At 47.2% G+C, this 27,938-nt stretch overlaps 2 protein-coding genes and 1 long non-coding RNA gene across 3 annotated transcripts; 2 read left to right on the top strand and 1 right to left on the bottom strand.

The window, feature by feature from the left end:
* The first annotated feature begins 470 nt into the window (after positions 1–470).
* LOC140644412 (keratin, type II cytoskeletal 4-like) lies at positions 471–5,973 on the top strand. Its single transcript, XM_072847235.1, has 9 exons — positions 471–929; positions 1,767–1,981; positions 2,308–2,368; positions 3,045–3,140; positions 3,745–3,909; positions 3,996–4,121; positions 4,400–4,620; positions 4,939–4,967; positions 5,495–5,973. The coding sequence occupies exons 1-9, from the start codon at positions 471–473 to the stop codon at positions 5,971–5,973; spliced, it is 1,851 nt and encodes a 616-aa protein (XP_072703336.1).
* Positions 5,974–20,126: 14,153 nt separating this feature from the next.
* Positions 20,127–26,556, bottom strand: LOC140644386 (uncharacterized). The gene is made up of 3 exons (XR_012039779.1): positions 26,218–26,556; positions 25,325–25,511; positions 20,127–21,169 (listed from the first exon to the last, which is right to left on the bottom strand). It is a non-coding gene; the product is annotated as an uncharacterized lncRNA (long non-coding RNA).
* LOC140644385 (keratin, type II cytoskeletal 4-like) lies at positions 20,345–27,229 on the top strand. The gene is made up of 9 exons (XM_072847183.1): positions 20,345–20,896; positions 22,179–22,393; positions 23,563–23,623; positions 23,945–24,040; positions 24,868–25,032; positions 25,470–25,595; positions 26,026–26,246; positions 26,691–26,719; positions 26,835–27,229. Exons 1-9 carry the CDS (start codon positions 20,345–20,347, stop codon positions 27,227–27,229), a joined length of 1,860 nt encoding a protein of 619 aa, XP_072703284.1.
* The last annotated feature ends 709 nt before the right edge of the window (positions 27,230–27,938 follow it).

Below are 27,938 nucleotides of genomic sequence, written 5' to 3' on the forward strand. Positions count from 1 at the left end.
TGAGAGAAAAAAGGAGAGATTGTGAAATTACCCCCACAAAGTGCAAGTCTGCAAAACATGCCATCATACACAAAACCCCATGAGACACAAAACCCCAAACGACACACTGCAAACAAATCACAAAGAGTTTCTTCAAAAATGTTTGCTAAACTATAATTAGCTTAAGTTAGGGGAACACTTCAAACCGTAATATATTCTAAGCCAACTTGCAAACAGAGCACTTTTAGATTCCTTTTTATTTCCTCAGTAGTTAGTATTTGCTGGGCTGTTTTGCATTTTGAGGAGCATTTATTGCTGCCAGGCAAACCAAACCCTTAAGCACTTTAAATTAATGTCCTGATCCTATCAAGGCCAGCTTCCCAAACATATATAAGGGGTAGCATCACTGTGTCACTTCAGTGGGATCTCTGTTCCTCTCCTGCAGAAGAGCTTCCCCTAAACTTTCATATTCCATCTTCAAATAAGCCGCGATGAGCAGACAGGCACCTACAGTGAGATCTGTCCTGGGACGAAGAGGCTTCAGTTCAGCTTCGGAGATTTGTGGTCGAAGCTACGCCGCCTCTGCCTGCCAACCTGTCCGATGTGGAGCTGGTGCCTATAGCAGCAGGAGTGTCTGCAACCTGGGTGGAAACAGGAGAATTTCCTACGTGAACGGGGTCTGCGGTACTGGATGCTTTGGAGAGTTCGGCTTTGGCGGCATAGGCTACGGTAATGTTGGAGGAAGGGTTGGTCTTTGTGGCCCCAGGGGATATAGTATTGTGAGAGGTTACCCCGATCGCAAGGCTGATGGCATCCAAGGTATCTGCATTGATGAACGGCTTCTGAAGCCCCTCTGTGTTGGGGTCGACCCGCTGGAACATGAAATACGCTGTCAGGAGAAGGAACAGATCAAGACCCTCAACACCCAATTTGCCTGCTTCATCGACAAGGTGAGTGCAAACCTGCTCTGTACCTGCACTACTTTGAGAAACATAAAACACAACCGACCTCCTCCAAAACCCCAGTCCAGCTCGTGCCATGAATCACTGAGCTGGGTCCATGCAAGGGTCCAGATTCCCACAGAGCCATGCTGGCTCAGAGCGAGATCTTCAGTACTGGGGAAGGGCTCATTTCAGCCACATACCAGTCCTAGTATTTGATGGTGTTTGTATCATGGCCACAGTAGCACTGGACTTTCTTGCAGGTGTCTCCTCTCTGGACGGCCTCAGTTCAAGGCTGCATTTCTCATTGCAGCATTGTTCTAGCTCAGCTAGAAGTTACAGCCCTGACGGGCTCATCTTTCTGTCCTGTATTAGACCCTTTCCCCCCCTTTGTCTTTAAATATAGTGACTGTTCGAAAAACAGTCCTGAAGGCAAAGGAGGTTAATCTTGATTCAGGCACCTAAACGTTAGATATCTAAGTCTGAGGTGTCACCTTAGGATCCCTTTCTAGAAAAAAAAGAGACAAACAGGTTCCACTCTCTGGCGACTCAATCTCATCCTAAAATACATCAGAGGCACCATCCAGAGGAGCTTTATTTCTATTCATTGGTGAGAAAGGCAGATTCAGACATGTGGCTTTTAGATTTCTAAATAATTTAGACATGTGATTTCTAGATTTCTAAATAAGGGCAGATAATTTTATGATCATCGTGGCATATCACCTCTCACTTCCCAAAAAGCCTATTCTTATACCTGCAGTTTCAGTGAGAGCAGACAGTTAAACCAGGTGTCGAGTTATTGCATTCATCTCTTTATTTGAAGAATTGCTATTTTTTGGCCTGCAGGTACGATTCCTGGAGCAGCAGAACAAAGTGCTGGAGACCAAGTGGGGCCTCCTGCAGCAATACGTCCTACCAAAGAAAGGGAAAAACCTTGAACTGTACTTTGAGAATTACATCTGCGACCTGCGGAAGCGCCTGGACTGCTTGCTATGTGAAAAGCAAAAACTGGGCAGCGAAGAGTGTGCCACAAGCCAGCTGGTGGAGGAGTTCAAGTGCAAGTAAGGACCTTCAGGTCTCCTCTAGTTGTTGGCATTTTACTTCTCCTCTGGTTCATCTCAGGCAACATCTCCCAGACATGTGGCACATCCCCTTTGGGGATGTCACGTTTTTCTGTCTCACTTGCGAACTCTTTGCATTGTTAATGTTGTTGTTCATGAAGAAGCTTCTAATCTTGGGATGGTCTAATGTTTGGTCTCCAGACACTGATCTTGCAGTGCCTGATGGCAGTCTCTGAGCAAGCAAAGGTTATTTATACCTGATGGTTAATGTCTGTGTGTCAGATAGTATTGCTTGGCTCAGCCCTTTTCTTCTCCTTTTCCAACAGATATGAAGAGGAAATCAACAGGCGTACAACTGTGGAGAATGAGTTTGTGGCACTCAAAAAGGTGAGAAGCTCAAAAATACATGAATCATTATACCTATAATAGGTTTATTTAGTGTAAAGCTTGGCTGAAATAGTGCAATATTAGCAAATGCCCGGCAAAAGTGTTATAACGAGCAGAAGGAGGGAGGCCTGTAAAGAGGCACAGGGTCAGAAAAAGAGACAAATGCAAGTAGAAAGTAAAAAGAATGTATCCTCAAAGCTTACATCATCAGCACTACTGCAATACTTTTGTTACCCCAAGCACATTCTTGAAGTGTAGTGGGAGGGTGTGTTTGTGGAAGGGGGACAGAGTGGGAGAGGTCACACTGGAATACCCGGTGTCTAAGACGCTGGTTATTTTCTGACAGTCTCTTCACATCCTTTATACTTGGACATGAGAAAAGCAGAAATCATTTGAACAATATTAAAAAATTATGTTTAAATACTCATTAGTCAATTCTGAGTTTGCAGCTAGGTCCTAAGTAATAAATAAACAAACTAATCCCTGTAAGTCATGTTGGAATGGTTTTGTTTTCCTTTAGGAGCCACCAGGGCATCTTGACTCACCCTCTCACACCTTTTTGCTCTTGAAATCTTGTTGAAACTTGTTTCTGTTTTATTGGTGCTGCCTCTGTCTTCTGTGTGTTTCTCCAATGTTTTCAGCGAGATTGGGCTGGAACGTGTCTCCTCTCTTTCAGGATGCAGACTGTATCTTTTTGAACAAGGAAGAGCTGGAGGTGAAGGTGGATCTGTTAAGAAGGCAGTTGGAGTTGTTGAAATGTGTGTTTGAGGAGGTGGGTTTCTCTGGTCCGTCCCAGGATTTTGGTGGTGCTCTCTCATCCTTCAGGTGCTCCAAATTTCTACAGCTTGAAACCCCTCCTGGACATGTCTCATCCCAAGCCCTGCATACTTGAAAGCATGGAAGTACAAGGTTGATATAATATTAACATGATTATGCGGGAAATAGGGTGGTTCCTCCTTTCTTAATGCAGCTCCAGGTATGAATTGGCTGTGTCCTAACTCTACCCCAGAGAAAAGAGATGCGTCTGTCTAGTTACTCTGGATTGCAGTTGTCTGATTAGAGCTAAAGAAACTCCCAGCTTAATCCTGTCATTAACATCAGTAAAGCAGCTGAAGATTACAGGATACCAAGGGTTAAGTCACTCAGATTCCTTGCCCTTGATGTGGGCAGAATTGCTGCAGGTCAGCATGTAGGTCAGCAGCTGACATGTGGCAACTCATCCAGCAGGGAGGATTTTTCTGCTGAGCCAACCTGAGGGACATTTCTTGACTTGTTATATCCATCAACTGAGCTGTGTGGCTCTTTGTCCCAGCCCTTCCTTCACTACAAAGTCTGAGAATTGCTAACAGCTGACTAAGCTATTCCCCAACCTGTAGGAACGAGCTCAGGTAGATCGCCAACTATGCGACACTTCGGTCATCGTGAAAATGGACAACAACCGAGACCTGGACATGGAAAGCATCATCAAGAACGTTGAATGCTGGTACCAAGAAATAGCTCAGAAGAGCAAAGAAGAAGTTGATGCTTTCTATCAAACCAGGGTGAGTAAGAAGCAACCTGGGTGTGTGCCTGGCAACTTAAGAGGCTGCAGGTAAAAAATGACAATTGTCTTGTTTCTTGGTTCCAGTTTCAGGAGCTTCAGGATAAGAGAGGCAAGTATTGCGATGATCTGCAAAGCAACAAGTGTGAGATTTCAGAGCTAACCCGGATGATACAGAAGCTGCAGTGTGAACTGGAGAATGTGAAGAAGCAGGTAGGAGAGGCCCAGAAGCGATGTTTCCAGAAAGGGCAATGTCTTGGAGGACAGCTCAGATATGGGGGAAGATGACGCATTGGCCTTTAGTAGACTTAAGACCTGCTCTAGGCTGTAGTTGGAAAGTGTATAGGTGAAAAGTGGATAGAGAGAAGGGACGCTGGTGGTTTTTTTCTCTGTTTGCATTTGGAAGAGAGGATTAATCCAAAACCAGAATGCCCAGGAATTAGGAAATGAAGCCTTGAAGATACCTGCACTGTTATCCTCCCCTCTGACAGGTCTCCTGCCTGCAAACCTCCATTTGTGATGTTGAGCAGCGTGGGGATTGTGCCCTGAAAGATGCCCGGGAGAAGCATGTTGAGCTGCAGAATGCCCTCCAGAAGGCCAAGGATGAGCTGGCTTGCATGCTGCGGGATTACCAGGAGCTGCTGAATGTCAAGCTGGCCCTGGATATTGAGATTGCAACATATAAGACTTTACTGGAGGGTGAAGAGAGCAGGTGGGTGACAGAAACCTCGTCCCTTTTCTCCTGTGTATCAGAGGCCAGAACTATTCCAGCTCCCAAGTGAATTTTGCAGCTCCAGGATCCTCCCAGGTTCACAGAAACTGGGACTGGAGAGATGGCTGGAGGCCATACAGGCGACCCTTGTGCCAGTAAAAACAGTTCCTGTCCTAGGGATAGTCAGACGTGTTACAACAAGGGATTAAGTGGGCTGGATGTACGGCTGGAAGTTATGAGTAACGTCAGGTTTCTAGATGTGCATGCAACTGGTTAATAGGATAACGTGCATTTCTCTTCTCTTCTCTCCCCTAACAGGATATGTGTGGGGAACCCAGTGAGCGTGTGTAAGTAACCTGAAGATTTTCAGCCATGAGGGTTTCTCATTTTAGGAAAGGCAGTTTATGGAGCAGCATTATCTGTCTGCCTCAGCTCCCTCTGCCTCTGCCTCCCTTTTCCATTTCAGCCCAGGCTGATGTTGGAGGTTTAGTCCCAGAAATCTCAAATACCTCTGAATTTAAAAGAAATCAGCTTTTGGATGGAAGGGGGAAGGTCAAATTCATGACCTTTTTCTACTCTTGGAGGCAACAGTGAGCTGCCCTGGTGAACCTGCCAGGCAATGCACTGATGTGCATTGAACCTGGGAAAGAATATGCCACCAGCCAGATGAGCAATGTGGGAATTGGGAGGATCTGTGAGGGGATGTGTTGGGACATGGGGGAGGAGCTGGAAGGAGCAGGGGCTCAAATGGACAAATTGGACAAATCTAGAGGAAATCAAGTTTGGTCGGTTCTGTCACTCATGAAACAACTTGCCTTGTGAGAGTCTTCCAGTTTTCCTCTCTAAATAATTAATCCTGTGGGCTGTCTTGCAGCTGTGGTCAGCAGTGGCTACAATATCCCCGATGACTGTGGGATGCTGGCTGCAAACGGGGCTGTGTGTGCCTACAGCTCCCTGGGGAGACGGTCCGGACGACACAGCTCCCAGAATGGAGGATTCAGCTCCCGGAGTGCTGGGATCCACCCCAAAAGAGTCATTAGCTCGGTGGCCAAGCAGTGTGTCCCAGAGGTGTATTGCCAAGCTGGAGGGGTCAACTGCAAAAATGGGGGATTCAGCTCCCGCAGCGGGGGGTACCCAGCCCGCACCGTCATCAGCACGGGAAACGGGGGCTTGAATGCTAGGATGGGGGCTTGCCAAGCTGGTGGGGTGGTCAGCTTCGGAAACCAAGGCTGCGTCATCAGACAGCTGGGGGGCTCTCCTGTCGTCGTTGCCAACAGCCCTGAAGTTGTGGGGTGCAACAATGGCGTGGTGGGGAGCTACGGGGTTGTCAGAGACCCGTGCGTTGTTCCATAAGGGCCATCAGCTGGGGAGGTGGCACAGCCAGCAACGTCGGAGGGCAACGCTTAGACACGCAGTTCCTACCACTGAGATGATGCAGGATGGTTTCTCTGCCCACTAGTAGCAACATTTGTTACCAAGCCCATTCCCACATTTATTAGCATCAGATATATACCCCACCAGGTTATGTTTTCAGAGTCCCCAACCCTAAAGACACATCTAGCAAGCTTCTCCAGCAGGTGCTCAACACAGTATTATTTCTCCAAGTTCATACTGTCTAGATTATCACAGCTTTAAGGGTTTGCTTGTTGCACTGCCTTCTTTCTCTGGCTTTTCACATAATGAGCGGATTCATTAACAACGTTCTTCCTTACAAGACACCTCTTTTTCTTCCAGCGCCTCCCAAAGCATTTCAGAAAAGAGAGTGATGATTTAACTTTCCTAGGAGGCACTGCAAAGAGCACGGTCCCCCCCCCCCTTTTTTTTTATCAAAGAAGAAACCCTGAGCTGCAAATTTGAGCTTAAATTTTAAACAAGGCAATTTCAACTTTCAAAGCACCTGCTAGTTACACTGCAGCCATAGGCTTTTTGTGGAATTTGCTTACAGATGAATACGTAGTACTTTCATTTGCTTCTGCATGTTAGGGGTGGCTAGTTCAAAGCGTGCTGATTTTAGAAGAGCTCACCCCCATCCCCACCCCCGAAATGCCAAGGGAAGTTATTGGTGCATAAATCTTCTGAGTTGACATCTTGTACTCACATAAACAGAGCTTCTTTCATTGACTACTCAAACTTCCCAGCTTTTCACTGCACCTTCAATAAACTGCATTGAAAGTACGTGGTTTGCCTCTGAATTTTTCCATAGATGGTATTTAAAGAAATTACAAAATGGGTGAAGAAGTACTCTTTCACAGTCTATGGGGGGAAGAAAGGACCAAACAGATCTTCTGATTCTCTTTAGGCACTTTGGAGCATGGTGGGACTCAGATGCCGGGAGAGTCCAATGGTGTTTATTCTGTTTTATTTACCTCCTTATATCACATCACCTATAAGATATTTTATAGCCCAAGTAACAACCGATAGCAAAGATTGCCAGAAACCCCCAAAATAGTTCGGAGCACTGTAAGATGTCCTCTACAAGTTTGCCAGCCTGTAGCTTCATTCATTGCTGCAACCTCAGAACAACCTACTTGTTTGATCCTTCCGTGTCACAGCAGTTGAATGAAGAGAGATGCCAAAACTGACCTGGGCTCAACGGGCTTGTGATCAGGGCTGTGCTCTGCCAGTCATATGTATTTCAGACATAAAAACCTTTGCTTCAGTGGTGTTAGGGCTGACAAAATGTGACATCTACTCTGTATGACTTAAAAGGAAAAGGAATAAGTTATGAAATCTCTTGGCCATAACAGGGTGGGATCAACTTTGTCTTAGTTTTGAAGTCTCCCACATAGAGCTCAACATGTGAGCTGGTTGCTGGGGGTTCATTTCATGGAAAGAAACCAACATTTCCATGGGGTGATTCATCTGACCAAACACAGATGTCTAATTTAGCACGAAATGCATCAAGCTCTAGACTCTACTGACTGCATCAATTAGAACTCTCCCGGCTCTGCAGGCAGCCCGGGGCAGGGGTATTAGTGCAAATGGAGACATCACCATGCGAGACGCCTGCATGTACTCAGACAAATACACCCTGCCTGTCATCTGCTGGATTTGCAGACGCTATTATCACAGTGAATTTCTCCCTGTCTCCAGCACATGAAGAATTACAGGTCACGTGGCACCACTAATCTCACCGCTCTCACAGGGCAAAATTCTAATTGCAACCTAAAAAAAGTGAATATTAAAGACTGACGCGAGGAAGAAGATAAGAATCTTTGGGGAAGGGCATGAGATGCCATTTCTATGCTAAGAGTAGAAACTGCTTCATCTAACTTTGACCTTATGCATGTCAGACTCTGGTTAGGTGAGGTGGACGGTCCTCCTCCTGAGCTCCTCTCTCAAACGAGGAAACCCAGTTCAGCAGTTTATCTAACTTTTAAGTGGCTACAATTAGATGAGATGGAGCCCATCCAAGGTGGGTAATTTTGCATCTGAGCTTAATGCATTCACCACTTGCAAATGTAATTTGGAAAGGAGGCAAGCCCAATGCCTAGAGTCCCTGCTGAGCCATTAGGCAGCTCCAGTTAATTGTCTGAACGTCACCAATTCCCTGTGCGGTTTCAAGACATCACTCTGGGCCAGAGCCAGGTGGCATGTACAGGATGGCTGTCCAGGAACCACTGTGGCTCCAAGTTTGGGTCTTCCTTGTGGCTATGAGGAAGCATGGCCATCCCTTCGCAATCCATAGGCAGAACATCTCAGCTTGGCTTTGTTTCAGAGGCCACGTTTTGTTAGGTTTTGCTGTTGCTAAAAAAGACAGTTGCTCGAGAAAGAGAAGGTGGAGAAAGCCACAGCTTTGGGACCTGCTGCTGGCTGAGTCGACCAGTTGGTCTTGCCCTTGCTTGCTCTCCCTCTGTGGCCTGGCAGAACAGGAACTGGCTTTGCATGACTTCCCAGCCTCAAAGGGGTGAAAGCCCAGCAAGCCCTAGGTTTTCCAGAGCTTTCCCCTCCAGACCATTAAAGTTGGGACCCCAAGGTGTCCCCAGATAAGAGAAGACACAAGCCTGGGCTGTCGGTTGCAGTGCCTCATTCTCTTGCTTTAGGGGTGAATTGCAGACAGGAGTCTAAAATACCTTCCTAATGTTAGCAAGGGTGACTTCTCCCATCCCAACCGAGGAAGAAGTAGGCGACTGCCTAATTTCAGTGGGAGAATAATTATCTTTTAGTGGACTGAATAATAGAGAGAAGAAAGGAAGATGATACTACCTCTTCCAAAACAAGGGCAGCTCCTTTCCTCCTCATGTTTGGGCCAACACCCAAATATTCTTAGCTATAATTTTAGCAAACCAAAGAGGAAAATGAAGGTTGCATTTATTTTTTCTCTATGGCTACAGCTGAATGGGCTAGCTCTTAAGATTTTGTCACAGTAGCAAAAGGAAAAGGTTCATCTCAAATGGTTTTCAAACTATTCATTAAAGCTTGTATTACAAGCTCAGGAACATTTCCTGGTAAGTGATTGCTATTTTTCCTTCCCACATTTTTTTTTTAAATCTTGAGGATTGTTCTGACTATTCTTTTGTTCTTCTTTCTAATAGCCATTATCTTAAACAAACAGTTGTTTTAAGTTGGGGAACTGGATTTTCTGTCAGTTAAAAATAACCAGAGAAAACCTTTTGAGAATTGAGAAATGTTTCCATTCAGTTCTTTTAGTAAAAAAATATTAATAGTTTAAAAATACCATTGCAGCAATTTTATTCTATGAAATGTTTTGGTTTTGATGTTTTGGCTGACCAATACAAGCACTCCAAGCTAAAGCCTACCACAGACAAGGAGATGAAGAAGAAAGTGGGAAGAAGCAAAGCCATCTACACTAAGTGCATGGTCCAGGTCTCCTCCATCATCCATGGGGACAGACGGGCAACTCGGAGGATGCCCCCTCCAAAAACAAGCATGTCCTGGGTGTGTTGCAAAAAAGAGCAATATGAAGACAGGGATGACTCTACTCCTGTGTCGGGAAACCTCCTGCAAATATGTCACCACCCTTTATAATCAGCATTTTCGATTTCAACCATCCTGCCCAGGATGGAACACTTCTGCCATAAACTCATCTTCAAAAAAGACAGCCTTAGCACACTGACCCACTCACCCTGAACTTAATTTATAGACTAGAAAGAGTGACTCACCTTTTCCTAAAGCATCTCTCTGCACTAAATACACCGAGACAAGAATGTGGGAAAGAGGAGGAAGAGGTGGGACTCTTACAGGAACAAAGAGAAAGTAATCTCTGAGAAAGTAATCTCCAAGAAAGTCATCTCCACAGCGTGCCCCTGCAGTACGAGGCAGAAGAGACAGCACAACCACAGCAATCAACTGAAAGAACACACTTCGCAGTAAATATTTGAACTGGTAATTAACCTGAGTGGAATACATTAAAGAAGGAAATGTTCCCCGAGCCAAGATTGTAATTTAAGCTTTTTCACTTGCTCATTATTCTCTGTGTGTGTGTGATAGTTACGATAATGTTTTTTCATGTCAAAACCAGATACCAATTACCACTAACCAAACAAAACCATGCAGGCTCAAAGACATTTATCTCATCCAACCATGCCCAACATAAGGGATATTTTCAAAGTCTGCCACTAGACGGGCTCTTTCCCTTCCTGCTCTGCCCCTTCCCTGCAGGGAAGGTGCCTTTTTCTTCTCTCCCTACCTGGAATGAGCTAAAGATGCAACCTCTGCAGTCTAGCATTGGACGATGGGCCTTTGCTTCTGCCTTTTCTGCTGCTTGTGAGCTAAAAAGGCTTCAGACTCATCCAGCCTTTGAATCAGTAGCAACAGCAAGACATTTGAACAGCTTTGCTGGAACAACGGCCCCCTTTGGCCTCTGTGCAAATCTAGGGAGACCTTGGTGGTGGACCACACACAGGATGCAGCGAGGGTGGCACAAGATGTGGAAGTACATACCATAGTTTTGGCTTTAAAGATCTCAGCGACTGCAGGAACCCCAGTGAGTGCAGAAGGTCTGGAGTTTATAGCAGCAGAGGAGCTTGCAGGATGAATCATGGTGATGGTGATCCTGGTCCCACTCATTCTGCAAGCAGTGAAAACAGCCAAAGCATCAGCATAGATGAAAGCCCCCAGCAATGGTACAGCTCTGGGGCTGAATCATCTGGGACTATGAAATACATAGGTAAAGAAATCTCAGGAGCAAATCTGCCTGCTTTGCTGATAAGGAATTTTGTTTTATTCTGCGGTGATTTCCTTACAGAGCCAAACTGGGAAGTGCCCAGCCAAATTGGAAAGATATGGTTTGGAATATCCTACTTAAAAAAAGAGAAGAAAATAAACTTGTTTAATTTCAGCTTTTTTATCCTAGGTGTTAAAAAAAAAGTTTAACTAGGTCAGAATTTCCTGGAGGAAAGAAGTTGCATTTTTGTGGTCTGATGTAGATGTAGATTTATTGCATTTTTTACCATTACTCAGGGAATCATTATCAGGGATAATTTGCTTTTTTTTTTTTTTTTCTTCTGCAGATATCCAATTTTCAAGCTATGTATCCAGCACCCAGAAAGCACAGTGGTTTTATTTCCCCTTTCTGATCCCTGGACCAAATGAGATGGCTTAGCCGTCTTCCTGATACGTTGCTTTCTGTTCTTTAATGAACACACCATTTACTATCATCATGCCTATATTCTTGTTAGCACTAGCACGCAGGGTAGGCAGCCAAGTTGGGTGTTTTGTGGCTGCACAGATGGGAAATCTGAGGCTGTATTATTTTCAGCCCTGCATCTGCAGCCCGAGGAAGTGGATAGACACTTTGCACGGCAAGTGGGAACAAACGATACCCAGAGAGCCTGCCACAAAGCAGATTGTGGATAAATACAGGTAAGAAATTAGCCAGTAATTAGTTCCTCCTGTGAACACTCATTCCTTGCAGCCAGACGGCTCCACAATCCACATTATATTCAAAAGCAAGTTGTTTCTTCTGATGTGGTCAATATTACTAACGGGAGGGAGAGGGAAGCTTTTAGTCAGAGTCATTTTTTTTTTTAGTCATTTGAAAAGGGATGGATCAGGGTAGGAGCAAGATATTCTGAGCTTGTGGTCCAGGCTCAGCATGTGGATGTAGGATTCTCGACCTTGTTGGGTACAAGCAATATAGGATTGTGCTGGATCTTTCTTGCCGCTGCTTGATACAACTTCTTTCCTTTTAAGGTGATTTTAATGGAAAACCATCAGTTTTCTTTGGATGCTTCAACTCAGCTGCACTAGAACAAAGCGAATTTTGGACCTTTCTGTTTGGTGGCCAAACCAAATGTCTGGGTAAATTCTGACCTGGCTGCCCCCAAGAGGTTTTTCTCTGCCTTTGGTCAGGATTTCAGAGTTTTTCTCCTACCTCAATAAAACCTTTTCAGGAGGTTTACTCTTCTCAAAACACCGGCCAGTAGATTTAACTTTCCTTCTCCACTTTTTCTAGGCTTGTGTCATTGAGGTGGCTCGAGGAAACTCCTAACCGCAGACAACATGATCTGCAAGTCTGCTTAGAATAAACAAAGGGAACCCAAACCCAAACCAGCCATGCAAACCAACTGGCTAGTTGAGTGTGAACTGCTCGGTGTCTGCATGGGGCCGGTCCTGCGTCGGCTCCTGAGGAGCTGGACGGTGCACGCCATGCCACAACAGAGCCCCGCGGGGCAGGGCGGATTTGTTGAGGCAGGAGCTGGAATTGCTGAGATGTGTGTTTGAAGAGGTAGCAATTCCTCCCTTTCTGTCCGCAGGGAAATGCAGGTTATGTTTTTTTCCTGGAAACACCCTCATCTTTAGCACAGCCCAGTTTAGTGTAGACAGTGTTGGGTTTCGGAGCTGGACCGTCTACTTATCCAACATATTCACTAATAGGGCTTATGTGGTAGTTGCATATGGGAACAAAAATCCCACTGATATTCTTCAGCGTTCAAGTGTTACCTACATGGGGAATCCTCTGTCTATACCCAACGCTCGTTGGCCATGGTCCAGTTCAGTGGGTGGATTTATCCTTTTTCAGGATTAAAGGAGGCTTGGTATATTCTTCAGTGATGAATCACTCCAGGTCAGAGTGAATCACTCCAGGTTAGCTGCAGGATGAAGACTCCCATTATACAATTAGTTCTGCGTTTCCCCAAAAGTGATGCAAATGAGGGGGAATCGCTCTGGACTGCAGCTTTTTTGCAACCTTTAGGCACAAGCTTTGCGACACCTCCATCACTGTGAAAATGGACGCCCAATGGGAGATGAGCACCATCAGAAACCCCAGCACCGAACAGAGCTCAGAGCAGACATCAAGGCTTTGTGCCATGATTGAAGGACACATCAGCTACTGAAGACCATTGCACAAGTGCAACCCCCAGCTCTGGAGGAGCCCAAATATTGATCTAGGACAGTGTATTAAACAGGATCTCTGCTAGCTTTCTTGAAATGGGCTATTTTGTACAAGGGAAATTAAATTAACAATGTTATGTGAAGAAAACAGGCAGGTGGAAGGGTAAAGCATAAAACCCTTTTACATTTTAAGGTGCTCTTTCAGTTCCAGGGTCAAGGAAAGAGGATTCAGTGTAACAGAGAAACAGGGTCTGAACACTCAGCATCTGAGACCTCCGGCTTTGGAGATGAGACCATGAGCTTGCCCCGCAGTGCTCTGCTTGTGACAGCAATGAAGGGTTTGGGTGGGAAGGAGGTGCTAAACCTCTGCAGAGCAACTGGCAATTATGCCAAACCCAGTAGCAATCTCATAAGCGACTGGTTCTCTTTATCATATACTCTTGGAGTAACTTGAAAGAAGGCACTCAAAGGGGGTATGACGCTTTGGGGACAGTGCGCCTTGGGTCTCTGTCAGTCCTTAATTGAAATGAGGACAACGAAGCCACAGCTGTCATGCTCAGTAATTAAAGGGAAAGTAAAGCCACCTGTCCGTCCTTTGACAGGTAGCCTGTCTGCAGACGGATATTTGCGATGCTGAGCAGTGTGGTGACAGCATTTGCAAAAACGCCTGGGAGAAAAAACATGAAATGCTCTCTACGTTAAGCCAAGGAGGAGCTGGAAGGCCAGGTGTGCAATTATTAGGATGTCTTGAACACCAAGCTGGCTTTTGGTCACTGAGATTTCCACATGCAAGCCATTTCTGGATGGAGAACAAGAGAGGCAGGTGCTTAACACTCCCTGGTATCACATGCGGTGCCCAGCAGGCAGATTACCCCATAGGATATTCAAGGAGAAAAAGCAACCACATAATAACGAGAACAAAGAGAATAACAAGGCAACACACCAATGTGTGGATGTTGCTTCAAGAAATTACACCGGAGTTCCCCAAATGAATCTCCTCAGTGTGTGTATCCCCACTGAGCGGAGGAGGAAGATGGGTGCCTGATTCACTCGGCATCACCTGGGTGCAGAGTTAAGAGTAGCCGTTAAATGAAATAGTCATTTCTAAGATCCCACTCAGTGCAGTTTCTTCTGAAAGTTGCTGATTTGCCTAATAACGTATTTCCTTTTATCCTCCAACAGAGCATGGCCAGGGAGTCCTGTTGGCACAGCTATGAAAAATGTATGATGCACAGGAAGATTTTCTCTTTTCCATTTCTCTGTGCCATTTCTGGCTTTCTTTTCCAGTTACTGAGCGCTGGGTTTTCTTGCAGCGCAGGTTCCCAAGTCTGGTGCAATGGACGGTGATAGTGTCCCCGCTGGGTTTCAAACTCAGTATGGGCACATCTCTGGCCATGGAAGAAAGAGTTTCCTAAAACAGGAGATTTAGGTCAAGAAGTGAAGAAATCCACCTCAGAAACACAGTGAAATCAAAGCGTGACTTTGCATCTCTGAAGGCATAGTGATCTTGCACGCTGGAGGACATAGCAGCGGCAGAGGAGCATTTACCTTTGGGAGGAGGGATTACCAGTCCAGAGGTATAATCATCACCATTGCTTGCCTTTATCTCCCTGAATGTGTGGTTTGCTAGCAATTCAGAGAGTTAATCCCTGGAAATGGAGGTTACAACCCTGCAGGCTTGCTGAGCTGGGGAAATAAAGACTGTGGTGCCCAATGTTTCAGCTGGCTGCTCTCCAGGGCAGATAGCACTGGGGCTTGAGGTAACTTTGGAGCAGGTGTTTCTGAGTATTAGGGCCGTGATGAATAGAAGTTGGTTGCAAATTCCTCTAGGACAAATACTGCTCTTTATCTCTAGTTAACCCAGTGGATACAACCATAATACAGAGCTTATGCACCAAGCCACCACCTCTGGAGTGACGCATTGCGAGTTCTTTGCGTGTTGGTGGCAAAATGAATCACAAAAGTGACGCCAACCGTTCATTAAGATAATAGGTACGTCCTCTAGAAGCTATACCTTCTGTAATCTCCTTAATCTGAGTGTCCATCTGGAAAGCTTAATGAATAGGTGCTCATAAACACGGCATTGTTATTCGTCCTGGTTTGTATTTGTCCTTTTATTTTGCTGAGGCTGGTAGCCGCATAGAGATACCACCTCTGCTCTTGGATCATGCCCCCACGGCCCTGCAAAGTGTGACTCCTTGTCTCTGGGTTCTCCTGCACTGGTGACTTTAGAAAACAATCTTTTGCTTGATGATACCAAGCTCTCCCATTGACTATTCACGGAGCCCATGCCTCTAGCTTCAACTTGGTGACTAGTTTTCAGGTAGCTGAATTCAGGTAAAAGGACTCCCACACTAGAAGTGTTTTTATTCTTTTATGTTATCTCGCCTGCCAAGTCGAGATAACAATTTTTACAAGGCTAGTGATAGGGTTTGCCCTCTACTGAGCATGTCTCCTTGTCCCTCTCAGCAGAGATGCTTTTTAATTCAACACGGCACACAGAGATCGTATTGCTGATAAAAGCTCTGTTCTCTGCTCTGCTGACTATAAACTGCACGCAATGTTTGTCCATTGTCTCTACTTCCCTCTTTTTTTTAAGAAACCTTTTATAAGTTTGCAAAATTAACTCTATTACATGAACCACACACACTGAACAGCTACTTTCTATGGTCATTATTATATACACTCATGTGCACACACAGACATAGATTTACAGACCTATCAATGGGAACTAGTTGAAATTCAGTGGCTGAATTTCCCTCCTCCCACACTCTCCCCTTTCACTCAGCTGCTGGAGGGCATCTCTGGAGTCCCTGGTTGGCTTAGTGCATGAAGGAACATGCTTTCTGGTTAAAAAAATCTGTATCATAGAAGAGAAGAGACAACTGTCCCGTGAAACAGTACAGGAGCATTTCCAACCTCAAAATCTGATGTGGTTCTCATTGCAGCTTTTTACAAGGATTGCCCATCTTTCCCCAGAAAAACATGTTCAGTGCAAACCTCGTGTCCTTCCTTGGCATGCGGTTGCTCTGCCTCTGCAGTGGCAATTCCCAGTGCTTAGTCCTGGCTGTTGTGCTTTCATCATGACACTGCCATACCAATTCCACCCCATTACTCAGAGCCCTAATAGTCCATCGGCCCCGAGTGTTAGCACAAATTTGGTCAGATGATGCAAAAGTACCTTACAAATTCCTATGCAAAAGAGGAACGTTACAAAGGAAGGGGGTGGACACCCGTGGCGTTTGGTACGAAACCTATTTGTCTCTTGCAAAATAAGGTGGTAAATAAGAACTATGAAGGAGAGTTTCTCGGCTTAGGTCACCTGGTAACACCATCGAAACAGAGATTTAAAAAATCCAAACAGGCTGCCTTGTGCTGCTGCTGGCATCCTGCCTACTGCAGTCAAACATCCAGAAGTCACAGAAGCTCTGTCTGAAAGATGCACGCAGCTCTGCATTCAACACCCAGGTTTTCCAACACACAAATAAAGAACTGCCCAGAATATGACAAAGTTGCCCTGAATGAAGCACCTGGATTTGCTGTCAGGGCACCAAGCGCGGCCAGTGCATCACAGTGGACACAGGCAGGGCAGACATCCAGCTCTGGGTAGTAGGTAGCTCTCCATGTTCCTTGCATGAGACATCGCCTTTGGGAGCTACACTCTCTTCTGCTTAGCTACTGCCATGATACCCCAACATCTTCTCACCAATAGTGGTGATGTGACCGACACTGGTCACCCACAGTTTATAACTGTCCAGCAGAAAGACTGCAGAAGGAGGTTAAAAGTTTTGGCAAGGTCTTATCTAGAAGCACTGCAAATGCAGATGGTGCATATGGGCAGTGACCATCGATGCTCTGGGAACAGCCTGGAAGGAACCTCAGGAATTATCTTGTCCATCTTTTTGCCCTAAAGCAGCATAAAAGCTATGTAATGGCCAGGGACAAGCCGGGCTGAGGGTGAATGGCTGCTGTGGAGCAAGGTTATGGGGAGGAAAGCAAGGTGCCCAGGGGCGATGGAAGGAGCCCAGACCATCATCTCTACCCTGGTCCCCACAAATCCACCATCTGCTTTGATGTGGGAGCAGAATCAAGTTGTAGTTAAGAGACCGGGAACAGCCACCTTTGGATGGCTGGACCCGTGAAACCAAAGGGAGATGTCCCAGGGGCCTCATTAGCCATTTTAATGGCGACTTCATGGTCCCTTTCGCAAGGAGCCACAAAAGCTGCCCAGCCTGCAGGGAGGGAGGGAGAGCACCAGCACGGCCAAGCCCTGCCAACCCTGTTTTCTCAGGAAAGGGTCTTAAAAAGTGGTTTTCTATCTGGGAGAAAGCAGGCTTGGATGGCTGGGTTGTTACAGCTGGAATCATAACAGGAGGCTGGAAAAACCCCTAGGCTCTCCCTATCTGCACGGGTGGCTTAACAGGTCCCAATTTAGTAAGGTGCTTAAGCAGAATTAATTTATCCTAATGCATCTGGGTACATGTAAATCTCAAAGGCATAAGCCTCATGGAAGCCACCACAGTTGAAGGCATATTTAGGGCCAAGGACCTCAGGGGTTTCCCTGGTAAATCCGGGAGTAAGCTGCTGCTTTAAAGCTTTGCTGAATCCCATCAGCCTGAAAACAGCAGTTTCACCTCTTCCTTTTAAAGAGGAAGGTTAGTCCCTTTCTACAGCTCTTCAAACACTATCTGATGTGCAATCAACCAGGACAAAGCATGGAGACATGAAGAAGGTCTCTACGAAGAAGGCATTTGCATCTGACTTGAGCCAGTGCTGTGCATGTGTGTGGCCGATGAAATAAAAGCAATTGCAATCCTTCTCTTCAGAAGACCAAATCACATCAGAATGTTTCCTCCTTTGAAGCTGATGTAACCAGTGCTCAGGGCTTCCACCATGTGACTGCGAACCGGCTTTGTGAAAGCTCAGCGGATGGAAACCACAAGCGCTGCCCTGAACCGTCTCTCTCTGATGTGCAAGGCTAGGCACCTGAAAGAAGCCACTTCTTAGGGCTGTGAGGAGGAGCCGAAGGTTGAAGTGCAGGTTTGTTGCTTTCGATCCGCAGGGAAACAGCCTGGCAGCACGTCGTACGTAAGAAGGGCTCTCAGGGCTCGCAGGTGGTGGAGGAATGTGGATGGTTGGCCCACGAGTGGCATTTTCCCTGCTTTCCAACAAAACCAGAGGCTTGGAGGGTCTACAGCCCTCGAGTGGTACCTGTATCACCCATGCAGCACAAGGCACTCTACGGTGGGCAGCCAAGCAGAGATATGGAGGAAAACAGGGACCTGATCCAAACCAGATCCAGGTTTCTCACAGCTGGAAAAACCAGTAAGTCGCTACCCTCAAGGATGAAGGGCTGTGTCTTTCTTGCCGTGAAAAGGAGCTGGAGTCTCTCCCTGTGCTCCTGCTGGATGGGAGAGCTCGGAGCAGTGGCTCTGGTCACCATCCCTGGTGCCTCGTCTCTGCCCCACTGCAGCAGCATCAAGCCAGCGTGCAGGGCTCAGCCACGCAGAAAGCAGGACCACAGCCAGTTGTGCTACTAATGGCCTGACTTCTCCCTGCTTTTCAGCTTGCCCATGGTTATGCCCACCTAAAGAGTTCATGAAAGTCATGTTGTATGGACCTACCTAAAGGCTAAGTGATGCTTTAGCCCATCCATGAATGCCCTATTCCTAGGCAGTGCTCCAGGTTTGGCTTCAGACCACGCACCCAACTGTCCTCCACACTTCTTGCACCAACACTTCAGCACAAAATAAAAAATTTCCAAAATAATTCTCCCTTTCACTTACTAGCAAGAGGTCCCAGTGTTTGGATTATCTTGGGCAGAATGACATGAAGGATGCAGGGCCCAAAAGCTCGTTTGCTTTTTCCAACTATCTCAATCTCACAAATGAAAGTACATCTCATTGCAAGGTGTGCATCCTAATATACTCGGACTGATGGAGCTACAACGGAACTACTGCATGATTATAACTGCATATAGTATTTTACAGTTCACTTCAACCCACTATGAGACCTGTAAAAAAAAAAAGGAAGATCTTTACCTAGCGAGACTCCACAAATATTCTAAATCATCATAATTCCTTTACATTATTTTTAATTCAAGACAACCTATTTCAAGTTTACAACAGCATTGACTAGGAATCCTCCCAGAACCAGTTAATTTTGCCCCAGCAAAGATGCAAAGACTTCTTAGGGCAAGCCCTGCAATCACTTGTGATTCTGTGATTAGACCCTTTTGTTAAGGCAAAAAAGGAACTTTATTTGTTTCCAAGCAAATTCAAAAATCTTTTTAAGAATTTTAATTAAGACGGTACGGTACCTTCTCATTAACAGATATTACTAGAATAATTTAATGTCAAATAGGTGTGTCACAGGAATACGAAGAGAAAAGTTCACTCCGGCTAACATTTCTCAACCTGTTTGTAACACTTCGCTTCACTTCTTTGTTGCATCTCCAGCTATCGTTTGCGTGAATTCGCCGTGTGTGCCAGTCACATCACACCCAGATACTAAACACATTTATCACCTTCCCTAGGCACATAATTCGGCAATAAATCGCTGTCTGCAGAGAAGCGTTTCCCAGAAATGCCTTATCTTCAATTCCATATATTCTAAGGGGCACATGAAGCCCAGCTGGACCAGTGTCTCAACTGTCTGAACCCCCAATTTGCCAGAGCATCCGCCCCATGACCGAATTGGTCCTCGGCACCGTCTCACACAGTTCATGCTCTATTGATAAGGAAACTGCCAACCCCGTCCTGCTCCACTTATCAGCACACGAACCGGCAAACATGGCTGCAACCAAATCGCCTACGAGAGCCGCAGCCATACCCATGAGAGGAAGAAATGAATGCTTACAGGAACGCTCCCGACAACGTCAGTGCCGTGCTTTGGCAGATATGCCTTCCTTCTCCCCTATCGCCACCGGTCATTGCTCAAGAGCCAGCCCTGAGCTGGCGCGAGACTCTGGAAGGGGCGGCATTGACACGACATTTTTGCAGGAGGTCCTGAAACATAATTAAATGCTGTGGTGAAACCGAACCGTAAACAAGCCATGAATAAAAACCCCTTGAATTATTTTCCTAAACTATAATTACACAATAAGGAAGCAGATTAATTAAGTAAAATATAAGTCCTGAAACTGAAGCTTGCAAGCAAAGCAGTTTATTTTAATTTCCACATTATTTCGTATGAGATAGAAGTGTTTGCTGTGGGTTTAAAATGTTGGAAGCCATTCCTTGCTGCCAGGCAGACCAAACCCAGTGGATAAATTAAATTTTTGCATCTCAGGCACCTCCTGAAATGTATATAAGGAGAAGGGCTCTGCCTCAGAGAAGCTAAAGGAGATCTCCTTCTTTCACTCCCTGCTCCTCTCTTGCTCTTCTGCTTTGCCGTTACCGCTTCACTCCCATCTCCCCCAGCCACCATGAGTCGACAGTGCTACACCTCCAGCTCTCTCCTGGGAAGACGGGGCTTTTCCTCCGTGTCCGCGGTCTGCGGCCTCGGCAGGGGCAACAGCAGCTCAGCCTCCGTCTGCCAGCCGGTGGGACGGAGATGTGGAATTGGTGGCTTCAGCAGCCGGAGCGTCTGCGACCTGGGCAGAGGGCAAAGGATTTCCTTCGGTGGTAGCTGCCGCAGCGGGGTCTACGGTGGCCCCGGCGTTGGACGTTGTGGCGTGGCTTATGGCGGAGGCCGCTTTGGCGTGGGCACGGTCGTAGGGTTTGGTAACTGCGGAAGCTATGGGGGCCTGGGCAGCTACAGAGCTCTCGGGGACGGCGTGGCTATCGGAGGCTATGGCGGCGGCATTGGCATCGGCCTCGGTGGAGGTAGATCTGAAGGGATTCGGGGCGTCAGCATCCACCCGGAGCTCCTCAAGCCCCTCTGCGTGGGGGTCGACCCCGAGGAGTGCCAAGTGCGGACCCACGAGAAAGAGCAGATCAAGAACCTCAACAACCAGTTCGCCTGCTTCATTGACAAGGTGAGACCCCGCTTCCCTGCGCGCAGGCTGTTTGTCTCATGTCTCTAGGCTCTGACGGATGGATTGTCTCTAGCGAGGCAACGTCGGTAGCCATTTCTCCTGGCATCCTGATATCGTAAACGTTTCTGATAGACCATGGTGGTCCTGACCTGGAGACTGTTTGGATTTAAGCCTTGCACCAAGGCAACCGCACCGGTATTTTACCTTTCGATGGTCACCAATCTGCTGAATAGCTAAATCGGGAGCGGCTCCAGGGATACAGTAAATCAAAACCTGTGAGAGAAGGGATGGAGACACGGAAATGTAAAAAGGCAAAATAGGAAGTTTTATTACAAATGTATAATCTGACATTGCTATCGCACCTCTATAAACCCCAAAGGACTTTTCCATTTTTAAAATGGTTTGTGTGCTTCATCAAGGAGATGTAGAAAGATAGATGTCTAGCTAAAATGAGATGAACAATTTTAACTTCTCTGTCCCTCCACTCTGTGAATGAAATGATTTGGTGATTTCCTAAATAGATGTAATTTATCACAGAGATATCACAGGTATTTAGGAATTATCATTATCTATTTCCTAATTATCACAGATATTTAGGAAATAGATGTAATTTGTAATTGTTTTCTTAGCTAAGCCTAAGGATTTTCATTACTGTTTAGAGATGTGTTACAGGAAATGATTTTTCAAACAGAGAAGCCTTTGCTCTGTCTGATCTTGATTTTCCTTGCGAGTTGTTCTGCAGCTGGAAAAACCAAACCCACGTAAGAGGAGCAACTCCGCTTCCTCCCATTTGAAAAATGACTTATTCATGATCCATACATGTTCTCAAGTACTAGGGAGCTCTTTAATCTAGAAGTGAAAGGCATGATAAATATGCGTGGTTAGAGTTTAAATCAGATACATTCAAATGAGATCCTGGATGGAGCTTTTAGTGCTGCGAAAGACTCATTACTGTACTCAGCCCATCAGGGGAGGCAGTGGATGCTCCGTCAGCCAGTTGTCGCAGGGGAAGAGGTGGTGTTTGGTTGAACTGAGCTTTGGTCGAACAGATGATTGGCCTCAACACAGAGCAAACGCACCAACGTTGTTCAGAGTCCTGGGCGGGACCAGGTTTAGCTCAGAGAAGGTGCGGGTCTCACTCAGGCTGCTGAGAAATCAGCACTTAACCGTTTGCATTTCTGATTTTGTTTTTACCTTTTCCTTTTGGAAGTGGAGAAACCCAAAGCACCTTTGCCTGGGACGAGAGAGGGTTGCATGACTCTCACATCTCTTGCTTCCCCAGGTCCGGCTGCTGGAGCAGCAGAACAAGGTGCTGACCACCAAGTGGGAGCTGCTGCAGCAGTATGTCCTCCCAGCTTCCAGGAGAAACCTGGAGCCCGTTTTCGAGAACTTCATCTGCAACTTGAGGAAGCAGCTGGAGTGTGTGCTGGGGGAGCGAGAGAGGCTGGAAAATGAGGAGCGGTGCCTCAGGGACCTGGTTCAAGAGTACAAGTGCAAGTAAGTAGTAGGCAGAGAGAAGCTGCAGACCGGGGTGTTTGCTGGCCTGAGCGGTGCTTCTGAGCGTGAAGCCAATGCAATTGCACTGTATGGGTCCAAAAACTGGGGCACAGGGAGGGGAGTAGGGCAGGGCACACTAGTATTGGGCTGGTTTCCTGTACTGGGGTCCCGCTGCTGCATCTCAGGTGCTGGTGATGGACTGGGAGAGCTCTTCAGCCACAGTGTTTCCTTAGGGAGAGGGACAGGGAACCACTTTTCCTCTCCCTGATGCTCCTGCACACCACCGTGGTTTGCCATATCAAATCTCTCATGTCATCTGTGCCTGTGGCTCCCCCAAATCTCACGTCCCTGGTGCCATCCGTTCCCACAAAACCCTCAGCTTATTTGTCTCCACCCCATATTTTATCCACATTGTCTCTGTTGGGGTTCATTCTCTCTTCCCAGAGGGAATGTGGGAATTGTTTTTTAATCTAAGATGCAGATATTCCTTAATAGCTCCCCATGTGCTCTGCTGAGCCACGAACTAGGACATTTGGTGGCTGGTGGTATACAGCACAGGATAAGAGAGTAATCCTTTCTCCAGAGATCTTATAGTCAAGCATCTCAGATGTTTTTTCTCACTGAGCCACCACCAAGGAGGTCAGACTCGTAGAATCGTAGAATCATAGAATCATCTTGTGAAAGTTCTTCTAGGTCCCAATTACTTGGTCATTATGCACTGGCTTTCCTTCCCATTGCACCTGGGAGTTTCAAAGGTTGCTCAAGCTCCTGACCTCCCTTGGGGCATTTTGGCCACAGTTTCCCCATAAACACTCAGAGCAGAGTCCTGGATGCTTCAGAAAAACATCACACAAAGCAGCAGGGCTAGAAGAAGCAATCCAAGCCTTCAGCTGAGGTACGGGGTTTTGCATTTCTAGTGGTTTGGCCTGATTTACTGCCATCTCACTCCAGCCACCGATACTGCTGGCGTGGACTATTTAAAACTGCTGAACAAAGCCCAGGGGGGAGGAAAGAAATAGCAACAAAGCAAAAATCAAAAAAGAGGTACCAAGGCAATAGTGAGAGGCTCTGGTTTTAATCATGCTTCCCATGTTCTGCATTGGCTGCTTGGGTGGTGGGGACAGGACCCCTGGGGCTCAGCATCCCACCCCTCTCCTTTCCTCCTGCAGATATGAAGATGAGATCAACAAGCGCACGGCTGCGGAGAATGAGTTTGTGGTCCTCAAGAAGGTGAGTCATGCTAGGGACAACGCCGGTGAGACCAGCTGAGAGTGGCAGGCGCATGGGCAAAACCTGGGCCTGGGGCCAGGCAGAGAAAAGGGGGGTCCTGGCACCATGACTCTGCCTGAGTCCTCATCGGGTAGCCACAAAATAGAGGCAACCCCATGAATGTGGAGAACCCCTATCAGGTTGTAAGCACATACAATGCAAACCCAGATGTCTTAAGGGCTGGAAATAGTGAGGTTTCCTCCAAATCTAACAGAAAACATGGGCTTTGCCACAGTCCTTGTTTCTTCACTTCTTTTCACCAAACACATGGTGTCTCTCCAGGATGTGGACTGTCTCTACCTGACCAAGGAGGAGCTGGAGGTGAGAGTGGGCCTCCTGCGGCAGCAACTGGAGTTCCTGAAGTGCATCTATGCCGAGGTAAGATCTCCCAGCTGCCTGTCTGCTGCTCCGGGGACGATGCATCATCTGCTGCCCCCCTGAGCTCTTACGCCGAAACTAAATGCAGGGAAAGGTGTCTTTTCTGAAAATCCTGAAATTGCATCCCAAAAATCTGTATCTCTTCATATGTATTTGAGAACAACACTATTGCACACGCTTTGGGAAGGCAAAGGGTGTTCTTGGTTGTCTCCTATATTGCTGGCTGCAAAGGGAGGGATCTTCTACAAGAAAAAGCCCCTCAAATTCTAATCCGAACCATCCCTGGGAACCACTGAAACATCTCACTCTTCAAAACCCAAATATTTTTAGCACTTCACTTTTTAAGCTACATTTAGTCAAAGTATTTTGGTGAAAGTAATGCTTTTGTCTAAAACGTAGCAAGTTTTTAACAAAACACGCGGAGAACACTTTGTATTTGCACCTTTTCTAGCCAAACACCTCCCAGCAGTCTGTAAGCAATGGGGCCCAAAGCACTCACCCCTGAGGGATTCACAGCCCAGAAAACTGCTGACGCAGCCAGAAACGCCAAGTTTCAACGAAGCGAGTTGCTCCACCAGGATTCCCCACCCTTCCTTAGGGAACTGCATGCAGCAATCCCATATTGTGCCACCAAAACAGGTCCCAGCTGCCAGGTCTTGCTGGAAACCAGTCACCCACCTGGAGAACCCCATGTTCTAGTTGGGTGTTAATGGGAGAACCTCCCCCAACCCCCCACCTTCTTACCAGACCCCCCTTTGCCAGGGGTACCTGCATGCCTGGCTTGGGCTGGTTGAGGGAAGGGGACTGACATGCGATGGATCTTGCAGGAGAGAGCTCAGCTGGATTGCCAGCTGTGTGACACCTCTGTCATCGTGCAAATGGACAACAGCCGGGACCTGGACATGGAGGGCATCATCAAAAGTGTTGAGTGCTGCTACGAGGAGATTGCCCAGAAGAGCAAGGCTGAAGTGGAGGCTTTCTACCAAACCAGAGTGAGTATTCACACCACCAGCACAGATGGCAATGAAATCCCTTGGCCGACAAAACTCTGAGGACCATTTCTGTCCTCCATGACGCAACTTAAACCCACTCCACAGTGTGCGTGCACTGTAGTTTGCTAAAGAAAGTAATGCCACCCACCCACCCCAAATTAAAACTGTGGTTTAAGACTTTTCTGTAAAAACAGAGCACAGCAGATCACAGTGCTGCTTCAGAGAGGTCTCCTCTGTGCACACCCATCAGGAACACCATCCCCTTCCCAAAGGGCAAATGCTCAGGACCTACCTGGGACTGTCGCCTTGTCTGGGCTGCGGTCATGTCTGGGTGCTTCCCCGGGAGCACCCGATGTCAGTGCGGCTCTGGAGAGTCACCTCCTTCCCTGGAGGGGGCGATTCGGGCACGTTAACGTCATCCTCTTCCCGTGCAACAGCTGGAGGAGCTCCACAGCAGCAGGGGCAAGTTCTGCGACGACCTGAGAAACAACCAGAGCGAGATAGCCGAGCTGAACCGGATGATCCAGAAGCTGCAGTGCGAGTCGGATAACGTGAAGAAACAGGTAGAACGAAGGGTTGAACGCTGCATGGGCAGCGGGGTGTGCAACTTCTTCAGCAAAGGGCTTCGTCCTCACCAGCTCCCACCCTGTTGAGCCACAAAGAACCCCCCCACCCCAGCTTAAGCCTATATTTGCAGCTTCTCATCTGCTGTCGATACACAAAGAAGCAGATTTATTTCTCACTTAGCAAATAAGAAGAAACCAGTTGGTTTGGCTATAACAGAAACAGTATTTGCTGTATGCTTCCTACCGGCATGCAGCTAACAGGTCCCCTCCCCTTCATCCCAAATAGCTTGGCCATCCCATGGGCCATCCCATAAATCTAGGCTCTCTGGCAGTTCCTAGCTGAGAAACAAGGGGATACATGAGCAACCCTGTGGAGATGCCTCTTAATATCACCACTGGCCACCCTCTTGCCCGTTACTGTCCACAGATCGCAGCTCTGCAGACGGCCATCTGTGATGCTGAGCAGCGGGGCGACTGTGCCCTCAAAGATGCCCGGCAGAAACTGATTGACCTGCAGACTGCACTGCAGCAAGCCAAGGACAAGATGGCATGCTTGCTAAGAGACTACCAGGAGCTGCTGAATGTCAAGCTGGCCCTGGACATTGAGATTGCCACTTACAGGACACTGCTGGAAGGAGAAGAGAGCAGGTAGGAGCATCCCTGGCTGCACCTTGTAACGATTGGCAAAACCCAACAGCAGAGAGAGGCAGTGAGAAACGCTGGGTGGAGGCAGCTCCCCATGGGTGCGGAGGGGATCATCATCCCTTTTCTCTCCCCATGGGTGCAGAGGGGAGCATTGCCCCTGTTTCCTCCTCATCCTCTCAGGGCAGCTGGATTGCAGTGCACCAAGCATGCTGCAGTCAGATCCCCTGCCTGCGGTACAAGAAGAGGATGGGATATTAAGATGTCTATGGGATTTGGGGATCCAGCTCTGCAGTGCTTCAGTGGGCAATTTGGACCAGCACCTCACACTTGGGTGCACAGAAAAGCTGAAGTACCTGCAGGGTTCCTAAGGTGGCAATGACCTATTTGCTTCTGTATTTGGGGAATATTTCCCTAAATACATCTTTGAGACATTTCTTTTCTTAACAGGATATGTACCGGCAACCCTGTGAGCGTAGGTAAGCTAATGAAGCATTCCCTTAATTTCCTTACAAGTCTCTTAAGCTTGTAAATTTCCTTATAAGCTGGGCTTTAGCTGCTCTGGGAGTAACTGAGCCTGTTTTTCTCCCACAGCTGTGGTCAGTGGCGGTGGCACCGTCGGAGAGTGCCGATCCCTATCTGGAATCGGAGGCAAATGCGCTGTCAAGACAGGAGGGGCCAGTGCGGGCTTAGGGGTGGTCTCCTCCTTCGGTGTCGGTGGTGCCGGCTTTAGCACCCGGAGCGTAGATTGCCTCCCCAGGGTGGGGGGCGGATTTGGGGCGAGGAGCGCGGTCAGCTGCGTGGGGCGAGAAGTCATCTCCGGCGCGGAGGGGGTGCAGTGCACCACCGGCTTGGGCAACCTGGGGAACGTCGTGTGCGCTGGTGTGGAGCAGTGCAGCCCGGGAGCCGTCATCATTCCCGGGCCAGGGGTCTGCGGCGCCGGGAGCAGGTACAGCACAGCTGTGCGTGTGGTCAGAACAACCCGGTAGAGACCGGAGGGCAATGACACATCATATTTTAAAATAATCAGCATTTCTGCAATAAAACAGTATTCCCCTTCCTTCTGACAGCTATAGGGATCACACAACCATGCGCTGCCCACACCCACACAATTAGGCTAGTTGCTCTGCTGAAAACTCTTTGCATGATCAAAACCCACCTTCTCTTGCATGTCCTTCTTGGAGTGGGGGGGAAACTTACCCCCACGATCTCAGCCAGGTGAGATTTTCATTTCAGAGAGTCCATACCTGTCTTCACACATCATCTTGGCTCTTAAATTAGTCTTCTCTGCTTGACCCCTTTTCAGCAGGGATTTTCTTTCCCTAATGCAGTTATTGCAAAAGGATGAAAAATCTGGTCATCCCAACTTCAGAAAGAGAAGCCACATTTTAATTGTCCGAGATGGAGCTGCAGCTGTTATTTAACTTCCTTAATGACACCAGAATATCCAATTTTTCCTGTTTACGAGAGGGTTGGTAATGCTTATGTAAATTGGTCCAAGTTGCTACACCAGGTTTGGTAGAGCAGATTTTAATTACACACCGACGAGCACCTTATATTTCTGTAGTTAAATGCATGCGTTGTTTTTCCTGTGTGTGTACTAGATAGACAGATTTAATGCTTTTAATGTGTAAGTGAACAGAGTTGATTATCCTTCGCTTACTCCAAACTTTCAGCTGTACCTTCAATAAACTACAT

This window comes from Ciconia boyciana, chromosome 27 (assembly GCF_034638445.1).
Source record: "Ciconia boyciana chromosome 27, ASM3463844v1, whole genome shotgun sequence".
NCBI lineage: Eukaryota > Metazoa > Chordata > Aves > Ciconiiformes > Ciconiidae > Ciconia > Ciconia boyciana.